A 25,901-nucleotide genomic window follows, 5' to 3' on the forward strand; every position below is an offset into this window, starting at 1 on the left:
AAATAATCAATGAAAGTGTAGAGGTAGTAGTGTCCACTACCGTGTTTATCCAGGGCCTTAACAAATTTTTCATTAATCCAACCTTTACATGAAAAGATGAAAGAATCCTTTCTGATTCAAAGAAACCTTTCTGATATATATATCACACAGTGGTTATAATCGCTTTCATCCTCACACCAGGTGGAAAAGGGCTCGGGTTCGAATCCTGTTAATGACGCGAGGAAATTTTATGAGAATTTTTCACTCAGTGAATGAGTTAGTCGGTCTCAGGTTCGTGCATTATGTTCATGTATTATGGGTAAACACAAAATTCTGTGTATGTGGAAATCGCGACGTGATGCGAAATCTTAAGAATTATTTTCGAAACTGACTGTAATTATGCATGAAAAAATATGAAATCGCGCCAAGGGGCATGGAGGCCTTTAGCGGCTATTTAAAAAATTGCTAAACTTTTTCGCCCTACTATATATTAACTATCAACTAAGTGGATTTCATACAACTTAATTCTAGTATTATGTAATATGTATTTATTTTTTTCTTTCAATAGCCACTGGAGCAACATTGATCCTATGGGCGGTACTCATGCTTTAATTTACCCAAATGGAATGATCATTTGGGTTGCTCCTGGCACTGTTACTACAGCTTGTTCCTTAAGTTTAAGCAATTTTCCTGAAGACCAACAGAGATGCCCAATTGATATTGGAACCTGGTCGCATGATGGATACCAGATTGACCTCAAGTTGTATGACGAGGAAGTTTACTTAGAGGACTTCGTAAACAGCCATCCTGTGTGGAACTTGATAAATGCTACTGCTGAGCGGATTGTTGATTACTACGAGTGTTGTTTAGAACCATATTTGACACTTCGTTTTGAATTAATACTGCAGCGAAGGCCTCCCAGTAACCTCCAGGTTGTGTGGGGTCCGTTGATGGTGTCGATGTTTCTCACGTTAGCAATGTTTTTTTTGCCTCCGGATTCGGACAGAAAACTACAGCTGGGAGCATTTCCATTGCTTCTCATAACGATGTGTCTGATATATGTAGTCATATCCACGAAGTCACCACTAGCATACATACGTGCAGGTAAGAATAACACTATTCATTACAAGAATACTAACAGAAATAAAGATAAATCACTTTTTTTCCAATTAATTTTTCAATGTTTTTTGGAATGCTACATAATTCTACGTATTCATAAAAATATTGCAACTACTGACTACGTTAGTAGTTGCAACTACGTTAAATAATTTAATTTAAGAATAAAAAATACAGAGGCATTAAAATAAAATAAAAAAAACAACAATACTATTACGAACATAAAAGATATTAAAAGTGAATAAATAAAATTAAATAAAAGAAATAAAATACGCGGTACATCAAATAGAATAAAACCGATAAAATACCCGACATACAAGGGGCTTTCAAGATGTGCACTCTTTTTCAACCTAGACTGAAGTAACGACAACAGCGATTCTCTTATACCCCAGAAATTACAACCGGATATACGACAATATGAGCATAGAACCTGGCGGACGGGAAAAAAAAAAAAAAAAAGAGAGAGAGAGAGGAAAGAAGGGATATTCCTCAGCAATTTCCTTCCATTTTTGTTTTTTTTAAATTCTTTTCGCCCCCCAGGCTCGATGCGCATATTGTCGTATATCCAGTTGTAACTCTAGAGTATAACAATGGCTGCTGTCGTTGCTTTAGTCTAGGTTGAAAAAGAATCCCGTATGCCACGACAGCTCCCTGCGTGTCGTTTATTTTATCGCGTTTATTCTATTTGCTATTTCGCGTATATTTATGCTTATCGATTTTAATTGCTGTATCGCGTATTGTATTTCTTTTATTTGATTTTATTTATTCACTTTTAATATCTTTTACGTTCGTAATAGTATTGTTTCTTTTATTTTAATGCTTATGTATTTTTTTTTATTTTTATATTAAATTATTTAACATTCAAATCAGTGATTGCAATATTTTCGCCTGAGATTTCTCCTGTTACAATTCTACATAATATTTGGTTCATCCAAATATCATAAATTAGATAATGTAAACGTTGTATTACATTGTCTAAACTGATTATCAACGAAAGTACATTAGGTTTAAAAGCTCCCCTACAAAAGGATTTGTCAGAAGACTTCATCACGTGAAGTTTACTAACAGGGTAACCATAATGCGGGATTTCTGTAACAGTAGTTCCCTAAGAAAATTGTATCCGTAAATAAGCCTTCAAATTTTGAAAAGGATCGGGGGTGCTGTTTCAAGTTTATAGCAATGATTCTGTAGGGAGAAATGGCGGATTTAAGGCTACAGAATAGCAACTAGACTTAAATCTTTCCCAAGGATCAATGATAATCCGTAAGTTAAAAATTTTGTGTCGATCGAACTTTTCTTTTCCTTCTTGAGTAATCATCCGAAACACTTTCGTTTATATGTACTGTGTGCAAGATTTCTGTGGGGTGGCGCAATTCTGAAGCTATGGAATTAAGTTTCAAACTTCCTCAGGGAAAAACAGAACATACCCTGAAAATTGCGTGGAAAATTTCCTTCTCGAGTAATTTATCTTTTAAATCCTTTAATTATCTGGAAATAATTCAAGAAATATGTTAAAAAAAAAAAAAAGACCGATTTCTAGTGTATTTGGGCAATATTATTGAAATTTGGGTTGTGCAGACACTCTCTCAAAGAACCGAATATAAAATTTAATGAAAATTTGTTAAATAGGAGTTAAGCCGTTACATGTGGACATGCTGAAGACAACAAGCTTATTATGATCGGCGGACAAGACTAACGAAAGCTCTGTCGAATAAATTTTGTTTGTCATGTTGATATAGCTTGACCACAATATAGGGATGTTCTGTAACAGTAGCAGGAGAAGCAGCAAAACATCAGTTTTATATGTAAAATTAATTAACACTTTATAGTTAGTTTACACAGAAACTACAGTATTTATTCCTCTGCAGATAGCAAACAAAAAGCACGGCACTAGCGAAGAACAAGCACTCTTACTTTTTTTATTCAGACTAAAGTTCATTTTCCAGTTCTTCCTATTTGATACTTGTATCAGAGTCAGTTGAATCACGATTAAAGACAATCAGCATAATCAATAACTTCATCAGAAAACCAATGTTCCAGTATTTAACCTTAATTTTTTATTATATGACCGCAGCTTTTTTCTTTTTTTTTTTTTTTCATTTCACCGGGGGTATGTTGTGAAAACAATTTTTGCACATCATAGTGGCATTGTTTTTAGCGACCTGTCCTTTAATATAACTCATATACGAATTAATAGGATTAAAGACGGCATTATATGATGGAATCCGCAAAACGTTCTGCACATGGGCTGAAATCATCTCGTCTACTTTAGATTTAAATGACTGTAATCATCTCGTCTACTTGAGATTTAAATGACTGTAATCATCTCGTCTACTTGAGATTTAAATGGCTGTAATCGCACGATATCCAAAACCTCTGGGTTCTAAGGTCTCGTTCATGTGACATTTTTTGGTACCATTCCATAATTTATTTTTTTTTCGAAAATGAACTTGTAGGTTTTTTACTGACTTGGGCACTATGATAGCTTGCGTTGCCACTTCGATGATGGATTTGGATAGTAAATTCGCAAAAAAATTTGTTGCTCTACTTATCTGCTGAAATTTTCAAAGTTCATATGATTGTGATAATCGCCAGTCTTTGTATTCGATTTAAACATTAAAACCCAGCTGTTGAGTCACGACTATTAAGTCAAGAGCTTTTTCCAACAATGATTTCAATTCTGTAATTTTACTACTGCATTTGATATAGAGGTAACTTTAGGATGAACCTCTGTTCCTCATTTCTCGAAGACAGGCTGCTCTTCAGCTTGCTATTTCGTGCCTTTCAATCAAAATTAACTGTGTAAATTGGCACTTTTTTTTCCCGTGAAAAGCACATTTCCTTGAGAAGATGACGTTTAAAATCCAAGTTTAACTCTTGTTTCAAAACAGGGAGAAATTTCGTGATTTTTTTTCCTGATCCTTTTGTTCCCGACATAAAATTCGTGAATCTACCTACGAACGGCATATCTGTCAAAATTATCTATTTTTTTTTCTTTGCTTTAGTACATAAGCAAAGAGAAAAAAACATTGACCTGCTTGTGCGATTTCTTTATAGTAAACCACATCCCCAGAGCTCTTTTCAAAGCGGGCAATCTATAATAGAGTAGACTTTCAGAATAATGGCACTTTCGATGATCCAAGATGCCGAAATAACGGCATCTTGGATCCCCGAAACGATTTTTCCGTTATTTAGAAAGTTTTATTTTTAATATATTTAATGCAAAAATAATGAGTCTAAATAAGAAACAGAGAGATTAAGAATACAGTTTTATTAACTGCACATAAAAAACAAACATGCTGACGATCCAATGTTATATTCTGCCATTAATACACTCCTACTTACGCCCATTCTATTTTCTTTATTATGCAGTTTATCGCTAAACTTTAATATTTTTCTTCTTTTCTTCTCTGTATGAGGTTTATTAACTTTAGGCGCCATAGTGAGGAGTTTTTAATTTAAAATAAATGTAAAACAGCGGTATAACCCATGATATTAGCACAGAATTCACTTTCAGAATGGCGAACTTAAACAAATACTGTACAGTAATCATGTCAATTGTTTACTTTTTTTTTTTTTTTTTTTTTTTTTTGGTACTGCAAGACATCTGCACTGTATGTAAACATCTGATCTCAAATGTGCTCGAAGGTACCGTTATTTCGACAGTCTACTGTAATGCGTTCTTATTAGAAATGTTATATTCTCAGAAAGCTTATACTGTATTTGATTCATCTGCAGTATGGGCCCATCATTGTTCCTATCCGGTACATGTGATAAAAAATGTTGAAGAAAGATTTATGAAATAATTGTCTAAGAATAGCACTGGATATCTTTCCATAAATTACCCACAACTAATATTTATGAGTAAAATGACTCCCCCCCCCCAACCCTTCTAATGCATTAAATAGTGACCTCTCGCTCACTCACACTTAAGTCAGCTATTTGGCCTCTATCAGCTGTGACAAACTTCGATCAATCGACCAGTTAAATTCGCTTTCAAGCCTATTTCTTATCTACTGCACTTAATAAATCAACGAAACGAACTATTTATGCAAATCCTGATTTCACTAGTGCTCCCTTAACTAGTTTCAGGGTTAATCAACTACTACAGGCCTTTATCAGTCATACACTGCTCGACAAAGTTAACAGAAAAAAATGTTTTTCATGAATATTTTATTATGAACAGTGTCGCTGAGGGCAAATATTTGATATAATAGGCACCCTGGCATGCAAATTCCAAGTATCCAATAGAAATCGATCTACTACCTTAGAGAGCCGCACATTATGCAAATTATTCATTCCTATAAAATACGGGTTACGACCCCATCACTTCACTTCATTCTTTTTTTTTTCTATGGCTTGCTCAGTGGGATAGCCACAGCCCCAGTACTCAGGATGACAAGTCATCGTCGTTTAGATGATTCTTTGAGATAGCAGGCTGTTAGACGACTTAAATCCTGGCAGTCGCAAGCGAAGGTGGCACGTTGGCTTAATGCGTCACGCAGTGTCGTCTTGGCATTATGGAAGCAGTTTCAGGAGACAAGAACCATTACAAGAGGAGCTGGTCAAGGTCGCCCGAGGGCTACGTCAACCAGAACAGACCGCTATTTGGTTCTAACAGCAAGACGGAACCCTATGATGTCCTGTCATCAACTGTCTCTTGAGATTGCTGCGACCACAGGTGAAAATATTTCCAACAGGACTGCGTTAAGAAGGCTCAACTCCAAGTGGACTCTAGGCAAGGAAGCCAGTGCTTTGTATCCCATTAACTCCAACCACCGAGTTCGTCGAAACTGGTGCCATGAACATGTTACTTGGAGCTCTGACAAATGGGGTACAGTTCTGTTCTCTGACGAGTCCTGTTTTAGACTACAAACAGATTATAGACGTTATTTCATCTGGATACAACGAGGAATGCGGACATTATACCGGAAACAAGAAAGACATGGTCAAACATTACATGCATCTGAAAAGTGTATGTTGAGGTGAATATATGAAGCAAATATGTAATACACACGCGTATGTTTGTTATTTGGTTTTTAGAAGCATTAGCAACTAAGGCTATATTGCTCCGGGATATGCGGTGGTCATTCCCTGACCTTTCCGCATCCTCCGTATTTGGTGGTGACGGGCTCGAACCCCGGTCTAATCAAGAAGCGTGTGTTACGCACTACTGTTCCTTCCCACCTGGCTACGGAGGCGCCACACAAACGCGTATAGTAGAGGGAATAAGGAGGTTCAGTGGTAGACAATGCAGAGTACGAATTCAGAGGGATTAGACTATAAGGCGACCAGCAGAGAGTGATGTATAAAGAATTATGGCAATGCAGTAGAAAGGCGGGGGGGGGGAGAACAGGCATATCGAAGACTTAACATGTCACTAACCAGAAATGGCGTATTATCCTGTTGAAAGAACTCATTCGCAGAGTTGAATGAGTTCTTTCAACAGGCATCCACGAAGAAACGCTCCTGGAGAGAAACAATTTCTAAAAAACCTGTTGTATCCAAATCTTTCTCCACTAGTATCAAGAAGTCAAATGTGCACCACGAAAATACTCTACACATCATTACACAACCGCCACCAGCCCGTATTATTGACACCAGACAGGACTGGTCTATGGACTCGTGCTGTTTTTGCCATATTCTGGTCCTCCCACCAGTGTTAAACAGCGGAAAGCAGGATTTGTCAGACCAGTAACGTTTTTTCTGTCCTCCACTGTTGGTATCCCTTGAGCCCAATCTTGATTTTTTACTAACAGAAGCGAAGCCCAGTTCAGCCGGCGGCTGCGATACTCCATGACAAATTAAAACGAGTAGAGTTCTAAAATGTCTCTTTTGTTTAAACTGTTGTGCTGATTTTTGACTGACTGTAGCCTTTCTGTTTTCCTGCACAAGCCTTGTCAATCTCCGCTGGCCTCTCGCACCAACAAACTGTTTTTCGGCGGAGATGGGGGGAACCCCTTTACACTTTACCAACAAACTGTTTCTGGCAACAAGATTGCTCGTTAATCGCAATATAATTGAAACACATTTTCTGGGATACTCATACCAGGCTGTGTCTCTAGTGTATTGAGATAGTTCCAAGACACCATAGTTTCCGAGATTATCATACCGGCGCCTTTTGACGTTGACTGCGATGCCACGTTTAATTGCACACATACAGCATCCTAAAGTATCTGCCCACCTGTCTTATAAATACATACACAAAAAAAAAACATTTATTTAGTATCGAATCGGGCAGCCTTTGTTTCTAATAACATCAAGTGTGCGGAGCACGGCGCCTCCGTAGCCAGGTGGGAAGGAGCAGCAGTGCGTAGCACACGCTTCTTGATTAGACCGGGGTTCGAGCCCGTCACCACCAAATACGGAGGATGCGGAAAGGTCATTCAGGGAATGACCACCGCATATCCCGGAGCAATATGGCCTTAGTTGCTAATGCTCCTAAAAAAAAAAAAAAAAAAAAAAAAAACCAAATGTGCGGAGCAGCATGGATTCTCTAAGGTGTTATAGTGCGTTTTGGTCTAATTTTAACCATTCTTCATGCAAAATACCTGCTGAAAGGAGTACAGAGAAGGGTAATGAGATTGTGAGGGGGAACAAAGGGTTGTTCTTACCAAGAAAGGCTTAAGTTCTACAAATTGCAGCGTCTGCAGACTAAGCACCTGCGAGGTGTTCTGATTGAGGCTTTGAATAGTTTGAACAAGCTAAATGCTGATGGGATTCTTCCTCAGATTACGCACTTGTGGGGGCATAAATTCGAAATGAGGAAAGACAGTTGCAGAATGGGACTGCAGAAATTTGCCTTTAGTCAGCGGGTGGTTGACTGCTGGAACAAACTTCCATCTGTTGTTGTGGAAGTTGATAGTTTAAATAAATTCAAGAAAGAACTGGGCAAACTTTTGGAGAGAATGGATAGGTGAAATGGGAAGTTAGTTAGTTAGTTTATTTATTTATATATATATATATATTTTTTTTTTTTTTTAGGCTGATGCTGTATAAGCTTGCTTTCTTGCATCATATGCTAATGCTATATCGCGCAGCTCTGACAAAGTTGGAGGAAGAGGACTTCGTTATCGAATAGCTCTCCCCAGCCTATCCCACACATTCTCAACAGGATTGAAATCAGATAAATGTGGAGGCCAGGGAAGATTGTAGAAATCCGTATCATGTGCTTCGAACCATCTTGCACGATGCGCTTTGCATTGTTATCCATAGAGTGGCCATCACCTTCCAAATAAAAGTGTAACATTGCAGGGTACAATAGATCTGAGCCGACCGGCTAGCCAGGTGGGTTAAGTGCCTGCCTGGCAACCTAAAGGTCGCGGGTTCGAATCCCGCCTCGGGCTTGGATCAAAGTACTGCAAAAACCTTGGGAGGTGCATTATGGCCACAGAAGCTGATGCGCCAACAACTACCAAAAAAAAAAAAAAAAACAATAGATCTGATACAAAAAAATTCAGATACTTCCTAGATGACATTCGACCTTCCATCGGTATCAACAGACCTAGTCCCAGTCAACAAAACATTCTCCATACCATGATAACACCTCCAGATGCTTGGGTTGTCTTAACAAAGCAAGCAGGTCCAGCGCTTCGTGAGGTTGTTGCCACACACTCTGCCTGCCATCAGTGCAAAATAAAGTGTATCGTGATTCGTCTGACTAGATGACTTTCTATTGTTCCGCTGTTATCGGCACCACTGCAAACGGATTTTTCTGTTTTTCTCTGAAAGAAAAGTGTCTTTCGAATAGGCAGGCGACTGCTAGTACCCAATTTCTTCAAATTCCCTGAGCACGATAGCGGTTGGAATGTCCACTGGATGTCCTTATTCCTCTTTAGAGTACGACGGTTCGCTCTTGGAAGTATTGTGTTTCTACCACATTTACGCTTTTGAGATGTGGAAGAACTGCTTGCTTTCCAGCCATTAAAAAGCTTTCAGATGGATGCTTTTGTCTTTCGTTTCTTGAATCGTGGCTCTTGCTAAACGTGCACCCACCATAAGACCTTTTTCAGAGTCCGACAGACCATGCGTTATCACCATTCTGCCTTCAGGTTACTGCAGTCGAACAAGTCAATCCCATGACTTGTCATACCAAATTAGTTCTCGTCGTTTTAGACTTTTTTTTATGGTCTGTCACGATCCTATTCCCCAATGATTCATGAATCACTTATTCACTAGAATATTAAATGAGTTCTGTAATAGGTACAGATAGGGAAATAAAAATTTGCTGGCGGCGGTCACTTTTCGCATCTCTTATGATGGGACATAACACATCGTCTGATAGAAGTTCAGCATGTTTTTTGACGTTAAAAACGTGTTTTACTGGCATTATTCCAAAAATTTTGTAACGATAAACCGTCATGAGAAAAGCATTACGGAAGTGACGTCATTTTCAGCCAGAAGCGAATTGTTTTAACTTGTATTGTTAGAATCATACTTGCCCGATGGCAACAATTTATCTTCTCCTGGAACAAATTTAATGAAATTTTGCACGGAGCTTCATCTTAGCTCTATACTAGAGAAAAAAACTTTCGAACCTCTGAAAATTTCAGTAGTTTTTCCAGGATAGCGGAAAATATGAACATAAGATCAAGGAAATTTTCTCGCGTAATAAACGAGATAATGTGGATGTATAGCATATCGTTGGAAAGTTAAGGAATTTAGAAACAGAAATATTAAGGTTTTAAGATACAAAAAAAAAAAAAAAAAAGAAACACTCGGAAACGCGTTAATTCGAAAACGCATCTGGTTTCAAGTCACATGGTGTAATTTTTGAATGTAATTTTTTTTCTTTACAATTAAACTTAGGCTGTATGTATGTGATGCAACATATATCACATATATGTGATATATGTGATGTAATTACCGATATGTAATTATTATTAATAAAATAAAAACATTTTTATATTATTATCCATGAATTTTATTAATATCTGAAAATTAAAATGTTTTTAACGCTTGCTGATGACTCTTAAATGTAAAACACGTTAAATATGCTAGCGGCAGGACACATTATGTACCTGGTACAGAATTTAAAAAAAAAATTATATATATTTTAAACTATTTGTAAAAATTATTTTGCTAGTGTTCTACACAGTGTGGTATTAGTATTATTCTCGAGGGTATATTAGTATTATTCTCATTATTATTCAATAATGCAGAGTGAGTGTACCACTCTGCATTATTGACCCTTATTTTAATGTATTTTGCTAAGATTTTAATTTTTCTTCTTTTAAATATTTTTTCCAAGTCTCGCCTTTGACCAACACGCTTTATATTATGACCTCTGCATTTCTGTTGGAAGTCTTGATCATCAACGTTTCACAGATCAAAGGGCCACATCGTCCATTTCCGGAAATTGTTAATATCTTAAAGGGTACAGTAGGAAGAATATTCTGTCTCTGTCCTCCTGATGTTCATCCTGCAACTGGTGATCGTGTTCAACTGCAAGAAGACAATGAAAATGTAGAAACGCAACCTTCGCCTCAAGAAGAATGGCACCTTGTGGCTACAGCTATTGACCGTCTTCTCTTTTTCATATATTTTGTCATTTTTATAGCAGTCCATAAGATTCCTTAAAAACTTAACTTAAATTTCGTTTAAGATTCTTTACATTGATTTAATGATGCTCCTCACTAGCTAATAGCATCAAAGCAGTTATTAGTAAGGCGTCACAGTTTTAATCGTTTAGCATTTGGAACCATCCGTACCCACGTGATCTCAGTATGTTCCCTTGCACAGCCTTCTTTGTTTTAGATTTAGAAGCCATGGCATCTGCAAACTATTTTTAAACTGTTATGCATCTTCAGAAAATAAAACAAAAACTGCTTTACTTGTGTTCATGAAATTTAAGAGCTAACGCTTCCTAAAACAAGAACTTGTCTTGAAGAGTCAAGACTATTAATTAGTCATAATTAAAAGACAGATAAAGGAAAAACAAGTTTAATATAATCCAACAATACGCTTTGAAACCTTGGTCACGTTAAAACCATTTTAAATCTCTCAAACTGTGATATATAATCTGTAATAGTGGTTTCCAACTATTTTACGACTTCCAAACTAAATGCAGACACGATTAAATAAATGCGAATTCAAAAAAGACTACATTAAGATTAAAATTAATGCAAATGACGCAACAACTGCTGAAAGAGTAAAACAAAAATGTATATTCATATGAATTATTTATATTAATTTTAATTATATAAAATTAAAAGAAATTTGATGGAAATTCTGATACAATGTTAATTAAATGTCTTGCATTATTGATGCTCATTTAATTACATACAAAATATTTATATGAGAGACAACACTGCTTCAGGACCATAATAACAAAAATCGTTACTCCTGACTTTCATTTTAGTGGCTGAAGCTGAGAATCGCTGGCCTTTGAGACATGGTGAGTTTTTTTTTTTTTTTTTGGCGCATCAGCGATTTAGGACATATTGCGCCACTGCATCAATACATGGGTGAGTTTTCACGGGCCATTCTGCATGTTACGCGTGGCTGAAAAACTCGGAATAACTCAAGAGGAAAATATAGATTGCTAGATGACAGCTTAAATAACGGTGTTAACAAATTTATACGAATAAAATAATACTCTTAGTAATATCACTCGATTTTTACAACTTCTATCACAATAACATATTAAGCCAACACAACTAATCTGATGTTTGATTTTAAAAATTACTCATATGGAATAGTATGAATAATCCAAATATAATGCTATGGCACTTTGTGGTGATCTATTCATAAGCTAGTTTGTTTGTTTTTTTAAGGGAGGGTAATCGTTGAAAAAAAAAAAGAAAAAAAAAAAAAAAAAGAAAACCGTTACCATGCTTAGAGATCTACGCTCTGTGGATCTCAACGGTATCAACTTGCTTCTTTCCCTTCACACGTACAACACCGAGTATTTATTTGGAACCATTTTAATTCCTCACCTATTTCAGCTACATTGTACAGCTATTAAGAGAGGACCTGATCTTTTCCAATTCAGGCCCGAAAACAAAAACTGGATATATCCGGTATGGCATTGAGACAAGAACACGGGTTTCCTTTGATACCATTATGTTAAATTCAAAGAACAGCACTACATTCAAAAATATACGCATCTTATTTTACTTATTTTAGCTAGATATTTATGATAAAACTTTAAAATTATCCAAGATGTCTTGATACGTCATACACAATTCATTACAATTTAAAAACTATAAGGTAATATAAAATGAAATGGGAGTAGCCGGATTTAGGAACGAATCCGATAACACTGGTTGGCATCAATTTCCTCCCTGAAACAATTTCGACAGATTCTCGTAGGAAATATGTTCAAAAACTCAGATATGCGCTTAAAATGTTCTCAGCACTTCAGTTTTCAAACATCGTAAGTTAATGACCGAAAATTAAGTGTAGTTGGTTTAATTATCTTTTCCATCTATTTTTTTTCCCCAGAACATTCGGGAGATTTCTAGAGCATTCGAGAGCTTTCTACAACATTCTAGAATGTTTTGGAACGTTCTGGAATATTGTTACCTGCGGAAGAAAGGTCGGGATGTTTTTGGAAGGTTCTAGAACCTTTGAAGAAGTTCTCTAGAAACTTCTCTACCGGTACATATACCAGGGGGTTATTATTATTATTCAGTTTATTAAGCTTGATTTCACCCCCCCCCCCTGTGCAACTGGTTGGCTAGACGGGTGTACATAGAATTATAAGTGAAAAATACATACATTAAAAGGACGACGGATAACATTTGACAATGCACTTGCCTGGAGTTGGAATAGCATATGCATACATATTTACAAGAAGGAGAAAACTTACATTTGAATTTACATTTACATATATATACAGAGAATTAATTAAGTTTACAATATAAATGAAATCTATTAAATGACAGCCAAAGTCTTGAACTTCAGAGAATTTTATGCGTCTGCCAATGCCACAAAGCGCCGTACCTAGACTTCTGTCGGCCCCGGGCGAAATATTCATCTAGGGCCCCTCTCGCAAAAATTTAAGGTGAATGCGTAAAATTAAAAAATAAAGCAAACACCCAAAAATTATTCAAATCATAATTATTTATTTAAACTTTAACGACTAGTACATTATTTCTATAAACTTAAAAGTTTTCATATCAATTACTTTACGATATTTACTTGATATAAATTTGTCTATAACGTCTAATATTTTTATATCTTTTAGTATTGAGTCTTAAAAAACTTAACTTAACTTAAATTTCTCAAGACACTCCCTTCTCACGCAACCGTAATTGGCAATGTTAATAATATCCGAAGTTAATGCAACTGTTTTTTTATTGAATAAATGTCAATAATTCTAAGCAACCAAAATTTTTCCTTTTAAAACATGCTGCAAAGATTAGATTTCTTGACGTAACTCTTTGGCATCGATGTCGCTGCTCCCTTATTCGCCATTAAAATTCCTTCAAGGTGTTGGGCATTTCGTTTCTATCGCACTTCCAAATAAATTCATGAAGTTTTCTGATTTTAGAATAAGATGAAAAGCCGAGAATATTTCATTCATCTGATCAAATCTTTCTTATAAGCTAACGATAGCCTAATCGATTCGTTTCAAACATTTTGGTTGGATCAATAGAACGTTCATCTGATGAAGTTTCAAAAAACTCGCGCTTTTTTCTAGAAACTCTCACTTCTGGTAACACTGACGGTACTTCCAACTCAGTTGCAATGTGTATAGTTTTATCCATACAAAATTTAAATCTTGATGTTCTAAATTCATTTAGTTGTCTAAGAGCACCTTCTATCAATATTATTGCAGAGTTCATACCAATTGTACTACTTTGCATGGCTTTATTACTTTATTTATAATACTCAATATTTCATACTAAACAACTACACTTATAATAAATTTAAAAGAAGTAATTTCTGTTAACAAACCTTGCATTTTAGACTGCAATTTTGCATCTTTTCCTTTGGCCTGTTTCAACAGCTTTTATCTTTCGTACTGCTTCAACAGCTTTTATCTTTCCTTCTCATCTTGTTTCTGGTAGGGATTTCACGGAAATCGCGTGAAATATCTACCAAAACCATTAAAATCTTTGTAATGTTCCAAAAAATAATTCTGCTGTTGTTGAAGAATGTGCTGCATCAGATACAACTAAATTTAAATTATGCGTGACACACGGAACATAAAAATCTCTTCTGGTTCTTTGTAAAATTCTTGCTTGTAATCTATTTGTGCCAAAAAATTTCCAATATATTATTTGGTTCAAATAGTTTTTCATTGCTGCTTCTTCTCAGTGCCAAATTTCGTGAAGCTAAAAATTTAATTATCTCAATTACCCGTTCCAAAATCATTCTCCAGTATTTTTTTTATTTCTAAATTTTGATTTACAATATCCATAATTTTATTTAATTTTAACTGGAGCTCTAATTCCGTCCACTGTAACATGCATATTTTATGAATTTCAGAGTTCTCATGCGAGCATAAACCGTCTTGTGAATGACGCCGAGAACGGAACCCAGTAGTTTTCAAGAGAATATTTGCATGAAAAAATAATTTGCAGCAAAAGCATAAAAAATGGCATATTTTTTCCCGAGTATATCAACCAAGTCCTTTCAAGTTTTTCGCCATTTTTTAAGGCGAAAAGCTTGAAATGCACAGTTGAAAACCGTCGGTGATAAGCATTAATGGGATATCGTTTTGATGAAAGCGAACCGTTTTAAATGTATATCAGCATTATTGTGGGTTTTTGTTGCATTAAAACTAGGTTTAAATAATAAAAATAGACAAAAATGAATTTCTTTTAACACCTGATTATAAAATAAATAAATTTACTGTAATATAAATAAGCCAATATTGAATTTTTTTTTTTTTTTGATACAATGACAGTATATTAAGAAACAACCATTTTTTTATTTAAAAAAATTAAAATATATTCGGAATTCTCGCCCCCTACATTATCGGGCCCCGGGCGATTGTCCGATTCGCCCGTGCCTAGGTACGGCACTGATAGCACATGCGATGGACTGTTAGATGGAGTGACTGGTTCGTGGTTGTCGAAATTCACTGGAGGTCGGTGCTTCGATGCAAGTCTTCCAGGATATTCTTCCTGTATTTTTTGTAATCCAATAATTTGTTGGGGTTAATTTGCAGATTGTTGAAATGTTCCAAATGTTTACTGGGAACATACCTCTAAGGCGGACAAAGTTGGTAAGAGTCGACCTATACCGTTGTTTATGTCGCTCTCTTGGATGGGTACTTGGGGCTAAGATGATTTCTTGCACGTTGGAAGAATCAATCCTATTAGTTAACAGTTTGGCAATAGTGGTAAGGTTTTTTTCCAGAATTCTGATCTTCCATGGTGTCCTGTTCGCATGTAGAATCAATCTAGAGGTGGTGAATGGGTTTCCATGGATGCTGTTCAGCCACCTCAGAATCCAATGTTCAATTGCCAGGTATTTCTTTACAATACTTAATGGAGCTGAGGACCATAACTCAGACGCGTATAAAGCGATGGGCGTGAGACACCTTTCAATGTATTTGCACATTAGGGATGTATTTTGGCAACAAACAATCTCCTGCCGGATCGCCCAAAGGGCTGCATAGTTTTCCTTTTTGTATATATGAAATGGTCCTGGAAAGTAAAGTTTTCGTCCCATGTGAGACCAAGGGCTGTGTGAGTTGAAAACTTTGTGATGTTATTGCCATTTATTAGAGCCTGGATATCATTTTTGGATATCTTGGTTATAGATATTTAGGAGGACTTTTTCTGATTTAGTTGGAGCCCTGCCATATCTAAGTAGTCAACAAGTTGTTTAATTTGTGTAGCAGTGTTTTGATTTATTTCTTGAACGCTTTTAAAGTCATCAGAGATGATGAACAACTTCAAGTCATTACAAAACTGAAGTTTTTAAACATCGCTAAAAATGGTTGAAAGATGAGTGCAAAGAGCGTGGTAGATAACACCCCACCTTGTGGTACTCCTCTTCTTACCATTGTTGGTTGGTTGATATGTTGTTTAATGGCACATGGGCTACTAAGGCCATATTGCGCCTTCTTACCGTTGTCATAGTCTTGTAGCGACTATGGGATATTATCAGTATCCTTTAGTTAAGGAGGTTGCGAAGGATGGAGATTAGTGAGGTGATTGCTTTGTAGTAGTTCTTTAATAAACGAAGCATTGTTTGAATTGACACAGTGTCGAAAGCCGATTTTATGTCAAAGAAAATGTCTATTTGAGATCTTTTACTGATGACATGTTGAATCCGAAACAGCGTGTCAAGGTTTGTTATTGTAGATCGGTGGTGCAGCGAGGTGTGTAGATGTGATGATGGTCTGTCACAGAGGCAGTGGTCAATTATTGCAGGGAGTAACAGCTTTTCAAAGATTTTCAGGTGGGAGCATCCGATGGATATAGGACGGAAATCAGTTGGTAACTTTTGTTTGTTTTTTGGAACTGGTTTGACATAGTTTGACATCCTCCAAAGAGACAGGACAGTCCCAGTTTCCAATATGCGTTGGAAAATATGTAAAAGGGGTTAAACAATATAAATTGGGGATATTTTAATGGCAAAACGGGGGAAGCTGTCTGGCCCAACAGTAGCTTTATCTGGTAAAGTGTTAATAACATTAATTAACTGTTCCTTAATAATGATGATTTCTTTCATGGCTTGTGGGAGACGACAGTCCATAACAGGAAGAAAGCGGTAGTTGCCGATTGTTGTTGTTCTCTGAAGGCCTGTTCAGCCCATTTTGAAAAGAGATCTTTGTCCATATCAAACTTGTGGTCTCGTACAAGAATCCTTCTAGACTGTTTTATGCGCGAAAGGATAAGATTGCTGTGGGCTGACTTCTTTAATCTGAGGAAGTGAGCACGGCCCCTTTTGTATGTTTTCTGGTTGGCTAAGATTCTTGATTTCAGCCACCTTCTGTATGATTTTTTTTTTATTGTGAAAGCCACCTTGATGTCTTTGTTGAACCAGTTTCTGGTATCGACAGATATTGTGAGTTCTTTTGGTGCTCCAGCTGTAGCAATAAGTTTCAGCTGTTGTGAGAGTTCAATAGTTACTTCACCTATATTTAAACTTTTTATGCTGAGCCAGTCATAAGCAGTTAGGTGAGACATAACAACCTGCGGCTTGAGAAATCTTAGGGAGTAGGTTAGTTTATGTTGTGATGCGTCTGCGTGGGAGCTTATGGAGGTGTTTATCCCCTTTGTGACAATGATGGCACATGTGAGGGGTAGGTGATCCGACGTAAAGGAAAACTGAGAAGGCTGCGTTTTTACAGCCGGTAAGCTGTGGATGATGAGGTCAAGAGCTTGCCCATCTCTTGTAGGTGGCGTATCAAGTCTTATAAGATCTGCAGAATTTAATATTAATGTTAAGTCATGTAGTGCCGAGGCATGCCTTGGAAGTGGCATGTTGAAATCACCACCAAGAAAGTAGGGAGTGCTGGGTTCAGATTAGTCACCAGCCAAGACTGAAGTTGAAGCCTAGATGTATCCGTGTGGTCAGGTGTGAGGTAAATTAGGCCTATCTGGATGGCAATCCTGGTGTTTCAAGGTGGTACATAAGGCCTCAAAATTCTCAGTTTTACTCAACGTAGATTTTGTAGATTTCCAGTGGTTTACACAGAATATAACCACTCTTCCACCCCTTTTGTTGGCTCTGCAATTGCTAAGGGCATTATAGGGCACAGTGTAGAGGAGTAGATCAAATTTTTATAATCTGACAGCCAAGATTCAGTTAGACAGATAAACTCGAATTCGATTAGGAAGAGCATTCAATAGTCTGGAGCGTGTGTAATTTATATGCCAAACTTCTTATGTTCTGAAGAAAGGAGGTGAGGGGGAGACTATGCTTATGAGCTGTACTTGTTGAATTACAATGCAGCTGGTTGGTAAGGTGGAATCCTGGCAGGTTCCTTTTGATACCTGTCTTTGTACGGTTTGACCAGTACATAAAGCCACGACGACTTCCGATCAAGTACTGTGTATGACGATTCATGCGAACACGTGATTATAAAAGATGGATAGTTTTAATCGCTCTTCCTTCAATTGCCAATTTATGCTCATTTGCAAAGAGGCTCTTGATACTACTTGCCTTAGTTGCTGGACTAAGCCTCGATACAAATATCTTGTCTTTTATTTGCACTGCTTTAATTTGGTAAGTCTCCTCTAGTCGCTGCCTCTGTAATCTTATGGGGACTGTACTGTCTGTCAGATCTCCCTGGTGTCTTGTACCTTGAGTGGCTGGGTGAGCAGTAGTATATAATCCCAATCCTATGTTATCCTGGGTTTCGTTACCAGCATTTGTGTATAGGCCTTTGGATCTGAGAATGATTTCTTGGATCAGGCTGCGACCGGGTCCAGCAGGATATGGATTGTTCTACACGATGATTTTCCGGTATCATATCACTGCCTAACTTCGGAGTCTTGCGTTAGCCACTCCTACCGCAAGACTCCGAACCCAGACATTAGAGACATCAGCAGCTTCTCTGCCACAAGTCACATTGGCAAGCAAACTGAGCACTCTAGCCTGGTTTTCTTTTACTCTCCTCCCCGGCCGGTGGGGAGGAGACAGGTCTCTGCTTCCTCCTGGTGAGGCATGGGTCTGACTTTCTGCGGTCGCCTTCTCTATCGTCCCCATACCTCTGTCTTTTCTCCCAGCATTCAGTGTCCCCCCTACTCTGTCTAACTCGCAATGTACACCCCACACAATTTATCAATCAATAACGTCCAAATTTAAACCGCGCTTACATAAACCTCTCTCCGCGTTTTATATTATACCGTTAACCCCTCTTTTTTTTTTTTTCACATAGGCCCTTGCCACTGAAATTTTCGTAAACTAGGTGGTAGGGCCTGCCAGAGTACAAAATAAAATCTACTGGGTACCTGACCTTGCCCTGGGGGTAAGTGTGGTAACGGTGGCTCCCAACAGGGGCCCAACGGCTAAATGGTCAGAAGAACAACGGTACACAACACTACACATCCTTCCACTTCCCACATACTTTTTAAATCTCTGGCCTTTGCAGAGTTCTGTGCTACGCAAACAGAGTACACAACGTGGAGATGGGGGGGGGAACCCTTGGTGCCGTCAGCCAACTAACACACTTTGCACTTTGCACATGAAGCTAGGTTTGATAAAAATATAAGTGAAAGCGATGGACAAAAGAAGAGAAAGATTTTTCTCGAATCAGTGAGACCAAGATAAAAGAGGGAATTTTTGTGTGTCCTCAAATAAAACTGCTATTTCAAGATGAGGAATTGACTAAAATATTAAATGCTACAGAAATAAGATCCTGGAAGGCATCGAAAACATTTGCCGGAACTTTTTAGGCAATGAGAAATCAAAAATCACAGCGAAATTTTGGATGAGCTAATTTTAGCGTGGTTGGGATGCAACTTATTGTTAAAACTTAATTTCCGGCGTTCCCATTTAGACTTTTTTTTCTGAAAAATTGGGAGCGGTCTCCGATGAACACGGTGAAAGGTTTCACCAATATATTTCTCAAATGGAAAAAAGATACCAGCGAAAATGGAGTCCAAATATGTTGGCAGACTACTGTTGGAATCTCGTACAGGAAACACCAATGAACGATTACAAAAGGCAAGACACGACAAAGTAAGTGTTCTATTATCAGATAAACATTTTTGTAAATAGAATAAGGTTAACAAACCCATTGTTCAATATATAGCACTGTATGTAATATTTTCTTAAAATAAATGACATCTTTTTTGCTAGAAACTTAGTTTTTGATTTTAATCCCATCTTCCTTAAAACTGGTGGGTGTTCCGCAATATGGTTGTCATATTGAATTCAGCAACATCAAATCTACAAGAATCACCCTAAATTTTAACAGGGAACGAAAAAAAAAATTTTTTTTTTTTTGCTGACTAGAGTAATCGGCCATTTTCCTCTAAGCATTGTATACGAGAGCTGTTCAAGAGAGCTCAAAAATTTAGAAAACGCACAATATAATAAAATAAAAATGCAAGCGTATAGAACTATTCTTGCACCAACGACTGCGCACTTGTTTATTTTATTCATTACTAATGACTTAAAACTAATTGACGATTTCGTCAAGAAATATAGTCATGCTGCTCTAATTACACAAGTGAAAATGTATCTGCATTCTGTCCAGACATGATAGACTACATGATGAAAGCCTTGTGGATGAACAAGCGGGGCACAGCAAGGTTTATGAGGGAAGCTATTCCCAGCATGGTCTATCCCAGTTAATAGCAGGGATTTTTATTTTATAAGGATGGAATTCACTTGAACAGGAGAGAGTCTTTGCCTATGCCATCTTGGCTTGAGAGGGAAAATTAGCCTTTTCCTAGAAGACTACCTTACTGATCGGCCGTTTGTCGAAAGAATAAATCAGTCATACTCCGACATTTGTTATTTCTGCAGGGAAGTACCTCAAGGCTCACATCTCGGACCTATCCTATGTAAAGAACAACTTTACATCGATGCATTTTTCTGTCTTCTTCCATCTTCTCACCTAGTAGCATATGCCGATGATATTTCCATCCTGAACACAGATAAGAACCCTAACCAGCTTCAACTCAAAATTCTGCCTTGCTCTCTGTGATGCATAAAGGTAAACTGCAGCCATTATCAACCCACTGCAGGATGGAAGCCTCTTCAACAATTCATGCTGAGGGAAATGGACCATAATCTGCCACGCTGGTCCAGTGCGGATTGGCAGATTGACCGTATTTAGCAGTCAGGGGCTTGAAACCCGCTCTAGCTCAAAGAGCGTGTGCCTGCACTCCCGCTCCTGACCACTCGGCTACGGAGGCCCTGTGATGCATAGTTGGCTTCAAAAGAATCAGCTTATACTGAATCCATAAAAATTAAAATATATGGTGTTTAGAACGAAAAACAAACCACTAAATATTGATTTCTACATAACATATAAAGAAAAACAACTTGAAAGGGTGAATGAAACCAAGTTTCTCGGAATCTAGCTAGATGATAAGCTAAGTTGGGTAAAACAAATAATAACCATACGAAAGAAAACTTCGTCACTAGCGGGAATACTCGCCAGGGACTCTGCCTGGGTGTCTCCTTCCCTTCTCAGACTAGTACTCCTTTCTTTAATTCAGTCGCACCTAACCTATGGAATTATCTGATGGGTACTACCAGCCAAGAAAACCTTGCGAGAACCAACTCCATTCTCAATCGATGCTTTCGTTCAATTTTGGGCCTTCCCTGGAATGCAATGGTTAGTTCGAGATACAAGGAAGTGAGACTGCTCAGCGTCTATCAACTGCTACAGAAAGCCGAGGCAGTGTTTGTTTATAATGCTTTGAAGACACCACAGTTTCCCCTTCTCTTCAGATCCTTTTTCATAACCATAGAAGAAGAAATATCGTACAATCTAAGAAATGAAGCAAACCTGAAGGTTCCGCTTTTCAGAAAATCCATAGGTCAGAAAAATATAAAATACAGAGGCGCTAAAACCTGGAACAAACTTCCTGCAAAAATCAAAAATGTCACTTCACTAAACCGATTCAAGAAACTATTAATTGAACACATCACCGGGGACGTCTGATTCAAATTACCTTCCACTTAACTCGATTTTAAAAACACAGAGGAAATCATTATCAATACGGGAATAATGTACAAATGTTAAAGGAAACCGTTGGTAAATAGTTTGCAAATTTCTGATATTTTTTCTTTTCTCTCATCATTTAATTGTAAAAATGTTCACAATGATATTATAAATAGTGATGGTTTACAAAGTATTCTAAAGAAATGTGCAAAAAATTCCAATTTTTTGCACAATTTTAGAACTGTACATTTTTAATGTTATTCACATCGTGTTTTAAGGGAACACCCCCCCCATAAAAACCATTGGCTTATGTGTTCTCCCTCCCTTTTTTGCTGTTATCTCCAAAAAAAGTAACAAAATACGGATAAATAAATTATTATGCCAGGCAGGACAGTTTAAGAGTTGATAATACCAACTGTGGTAGCACAGTTGATATGATCAACGTCTGTTTTTTTCCAACCTCCCCACACCGGGTGGGAAAAAACCGAGTTCGAATCTCATCAATGACGCCAGGAATTTTTATAGGCCTTTTTCGAAAATGCGGCTGAGTCAGTCGGTCTCAGGCGAGAGTGGCATTTTTTCCTTCTAGGAACTCGGGGGTTTCTGGGAGGAAACAACACACACAATTTACAGACATATTATATACGTCGCAATGTGGCCTAAGCTGCTGACGCCCTTACAACCAACCAAGAGTTTAGGAAAGCTGCTAATTGTTGGAGGGAGAGACCGGGAAATCTCTGGTAAGTCTCGAAAATGACAAGTATTCACCAAAGTTGCACTCGTATTCTCCTAAGAGAACTTTTGATTTTCAAAAATGGTTTTGAAAACAGGTTTTTGGGACAAAACAGGCGAAAAACAGGATTTTTTTTTTCTGCAAAAAAAGCAGAAGTGCTTCCCAAAAACAGAAGAAAACAGGAATTTTTTTGGAAAAATGGTTTTTAAAAGTTTTTTTTTTTTTCAAGTCCACACGCATTATAAATTAAATTTTACTTGAAAATACACACTTTTTATATTAAAATGCAGCCAAGTACTGTTTACCCAATACTCGTACAACATGTTTTTAAACATTAACTTACCTAATCGTTTTGTGTCTGTGGATTTCTGTTTGTATATTCTAGAGAATCAACTAATTTTGATTGTTTTAAGAAAGATACTGCTTCAGACTTTGCCCAATTCAGGAATGTTGAGTCAAAGTTCTGTTCGTAACCATGCCCTGCTGTCAGGAATATTTCTATAGCTTCGCTAGAAAAAGAACATCTGAACCTAGTTTTCGATTTTCTAAGCTGGCTGAATATTCTCTCACACTCGCACTGCTATAAGGAATTTCTAAAACTGCCAAGCATGACTGGATAATTTTTTATATTTCAAACTTCCTTGTGTTCCTGGCAGTTCCCTAATCAAGGACCATTGAACATCAATCTTCCTTCTTTCATAATAGCACCTCACACTGAAACTGACAGAACTGACGCTGCAAAAATCTACTGCTTCATCTATTTCTTGATCGACACCAAAAAGCAGTGCAAACTTGTCCACAAAAACACTTGAAATTTTAAAATGATGCACAACCAATTGATGAAAATAGGCTACCTCCGCATTTATAAGAAAAGGAACTTGTGCACTATTAGTAACATGCAGCCATAAAGTGCTTCCTCACCGAACAAAAGAACTAAATCTTCTCTGTTTTACACTCTCCATCCTTGTTAATTGGAAGTGAGATTACAAAACTTTTTGGTAAAATAAATTTGCACATGACATTCTTTTAACATTCGAGGAATAATGACCTCAGGACAAGAATGTGAGATACACTGGATTGAAGAGCTATGTTTGGATGTCCAAATGTTTTCATCAGCTTGATTTGGCCTGTTTACGATTGCTTTTACCCGAACTTTGCAGTTCAATTATTTTTATTGACTTCATCAATTTCTCTTTCTAAACTTTGTTTTGATCATGAAGTTGATTCAGACAGGAATCGGTGACAATCACTAGTGATCGCTTGTACTTTTCAATTCAGTAACTCTGAAAAGTACTCATATTGCTTTTCTTACCACTTCTAACATCTTTTAAAAATAGACCCATTTAAATAAGAGACTGACACTGTTCTATCAGTCTGGTTACACATTTAACCAAATACAGCCAAAGTGTATACTCATGCTTTAAATGTTTTTTACTGAAGTAAAAGCTTATGCATGGTACTGGAATGGCATGCATAAGATGAAATTGTTTAAATCTTTCCATTTAACCGGTCTTCCTAAACAGTAGTAAATGTCTAACATTCATCCACTTTCAGAGGAAGGCATGCAGCTCCCTTTTCGGCGCACCAATTAATAAGGTAACAAGGGAAGCCTATTACCACCAAGTGGTGAATCTCCTCTTTTAATATTCTTCAATTTTTAGGTCTACCATAACAGGCACAATTATCAACGCTAAGCGCCAGACAGTTTTTTTGAAGGAGTCCCACATACTTTCAGGTTGTAGGTTGTTTAAAAGATGTGCAATGTTGTGGCGTCACCTTCTAATGCTGGCGCTGAGAGAAAGTTTTTTTTTTTATTGCAGCGAGTATATTGTATCAATCCAAAATGGTCCATTTTCATTTTTCAGAGCCATCTGGACCAGGAGAGAGCCAATATGGCTGCCTCTGCAGTCGAATGCACGTTACAAAACTCTGTAAAAATGTGTGTTTAAAATGTGTTCTATCTACAGAATAAATTCCAAATTGTGTCTCCACCTGAGGATATTCATCTCAGGAGTGCCTACGTGAGAAACTTTTGGTTCCTTATCGGGAATTTGGCCAGATACTAGCATTATTCTCTATTTTTCTTTGTTTGCGAGACTCCATGTGGCTCGCGGAGGGAAAATGGAGAAGTGCTCCGGTATAACGCGACTGCCGCGCAAGAATCTGGCACTTGACTCGGGAAGTATTTCAAGCTGAGTAATCTTTGACAGCGATTCTGCCCCAAACCGAATTTTTACCGTGTGTCTTCAATATAGGATACAATGACTTTTGTGTCCTCCCCCCTCTGCCACAGACTTACCATGGACAGTTTTCACTTTTGGGTGTACCCCCCCCCCCTTGAATCCTCAGTAGGAGAAAGCTAAAACCTTGAAGTTAACATTGCCTGGTAACAAGTAGTACCACGGACTCACGGTTGGCATCATTCATAATCATTCCCCAGCCTCTTCCTGACGGAGAGGGTTCTGAACTCAATAATCCGAAAACACTAGAACTGGGACAAAATAAATAATCCAAGTCAGAAATTAACTGAACAAACTATGGATGTAGAAAAACAAACAAGAGGATCATATCACAGCCAATTCCAAAATGACGAACTGCAAATAATAGAGCAAACTGGGGACGGCATGACCCACTGCCACAGCCGACCCCCAAAATGAAGTAATAGGTCACCCCCCCCCCCAAAAAAAAACAGAAAGGGAGACAAAATCCCAAAGCGAGCCAAAGGAACAAGGCAAAGAGGACTCCCGACCAGAACATAGCAAAGAAGCAAGTAAACAGCCTGAATCTCCTAACATTGACCCCGGACTGCAGGATGGAACGGTGATCGATCAGGTACTGGCCCTTCGGGTCGAACTCGAAAATAAACTCAAAGAATCATCGTACAGAATCACAGCAATCCTGAGAGCTGAGATTGTGGGCATTTGGACCAAATCAGAAAGAGTCCTCCACAAAGTCAACAACGGGGCTAAAAGAAATGCGGCCAAACTAGAGGGCTATCAGGAATGTACAGGGGCACAACAAATACTACAGCGTGCTCCTACCTATGCAAACGCGCTGAGGAAAAATACTGAAACAGTACAACAGGGGACTTTTCCCCCCCAAGGGGGAAACCCTGCTTAAGCATGCCAATTTGGTTGTACTTCGACCAACAATCCCGGTAGAGAACCAATCCAGCAAGGAACTCAAAACACAGGTTATCACCATGCTCAGAGACAAGCTGAGAACCACAAGGATAAAAGCGGTCAGGAATGCTGGTGGCCTGATCGAAACAGAAAAATGCCACATTCTACAGTAGGTCATAAAACCTACTGTAGAATGTGGCATTTTTCAGTGAAATGTGTATAACCAAGCTATAATAAAATTAAACAATGATAACCGTATTTTTTATCTCCTATTAAAATTAAAATATATTAACCAGAAATTCCGTAACTCACCCGAAGTATTCTGATTAATTTTACACACTAAGTACAAAAGCACGTTTGTTAGCTAATGGGAAAACAGCAATGAATCGCGTATACTCACTTTGTGACAAAAATAAAA

General features: G+C 37.6%; 1 protein-coding gene across 1 annotated transcript in view; it reads left to right on the forward strand.

Annotated features, from left to right (window-relative positions):
- Positions 1–10,927, forward strand: part of LOC150089246 (neuronal acetylcholine receptor subunit non-alpha-3-like) — a 63,832-nt gene extending 52,905 nt beyond the window's left edge. Inside the window, exons 5-6 of the mRNA XM_090390401.1 lie at positions 548–1,083; positions 10,346–10,927. Of these exons, the coding sequence (XP_090246527.1) occupies positions 548–1,083; positions 10,346–10,674 (865 nt within the window). The 3' untranslated portion in view covers positions 10,675–10,927. The remainder of the gene's footprint in view (positions 1–547; positions 1,084–10,345) is intronic.
- Positions 10,928–25,901: the final 14,974 nt, after the last annotated feature.

This window comes from Mastigoproctus giganteus, chromosome 2 (genome assembly GCF_048544385.1).
Source record: "Mastigoproctus giganteus isolate SK-2022 chromosome 2, ASM4854438v1, whole genome shotgun sequence".
Lineage (NCBI taxonomy): Eukaryota > Metazoa > Arthropoda > Arachnida > Uropygi > Thelyphonidae > Mastigoproctus > Mastigoproctus giganteus.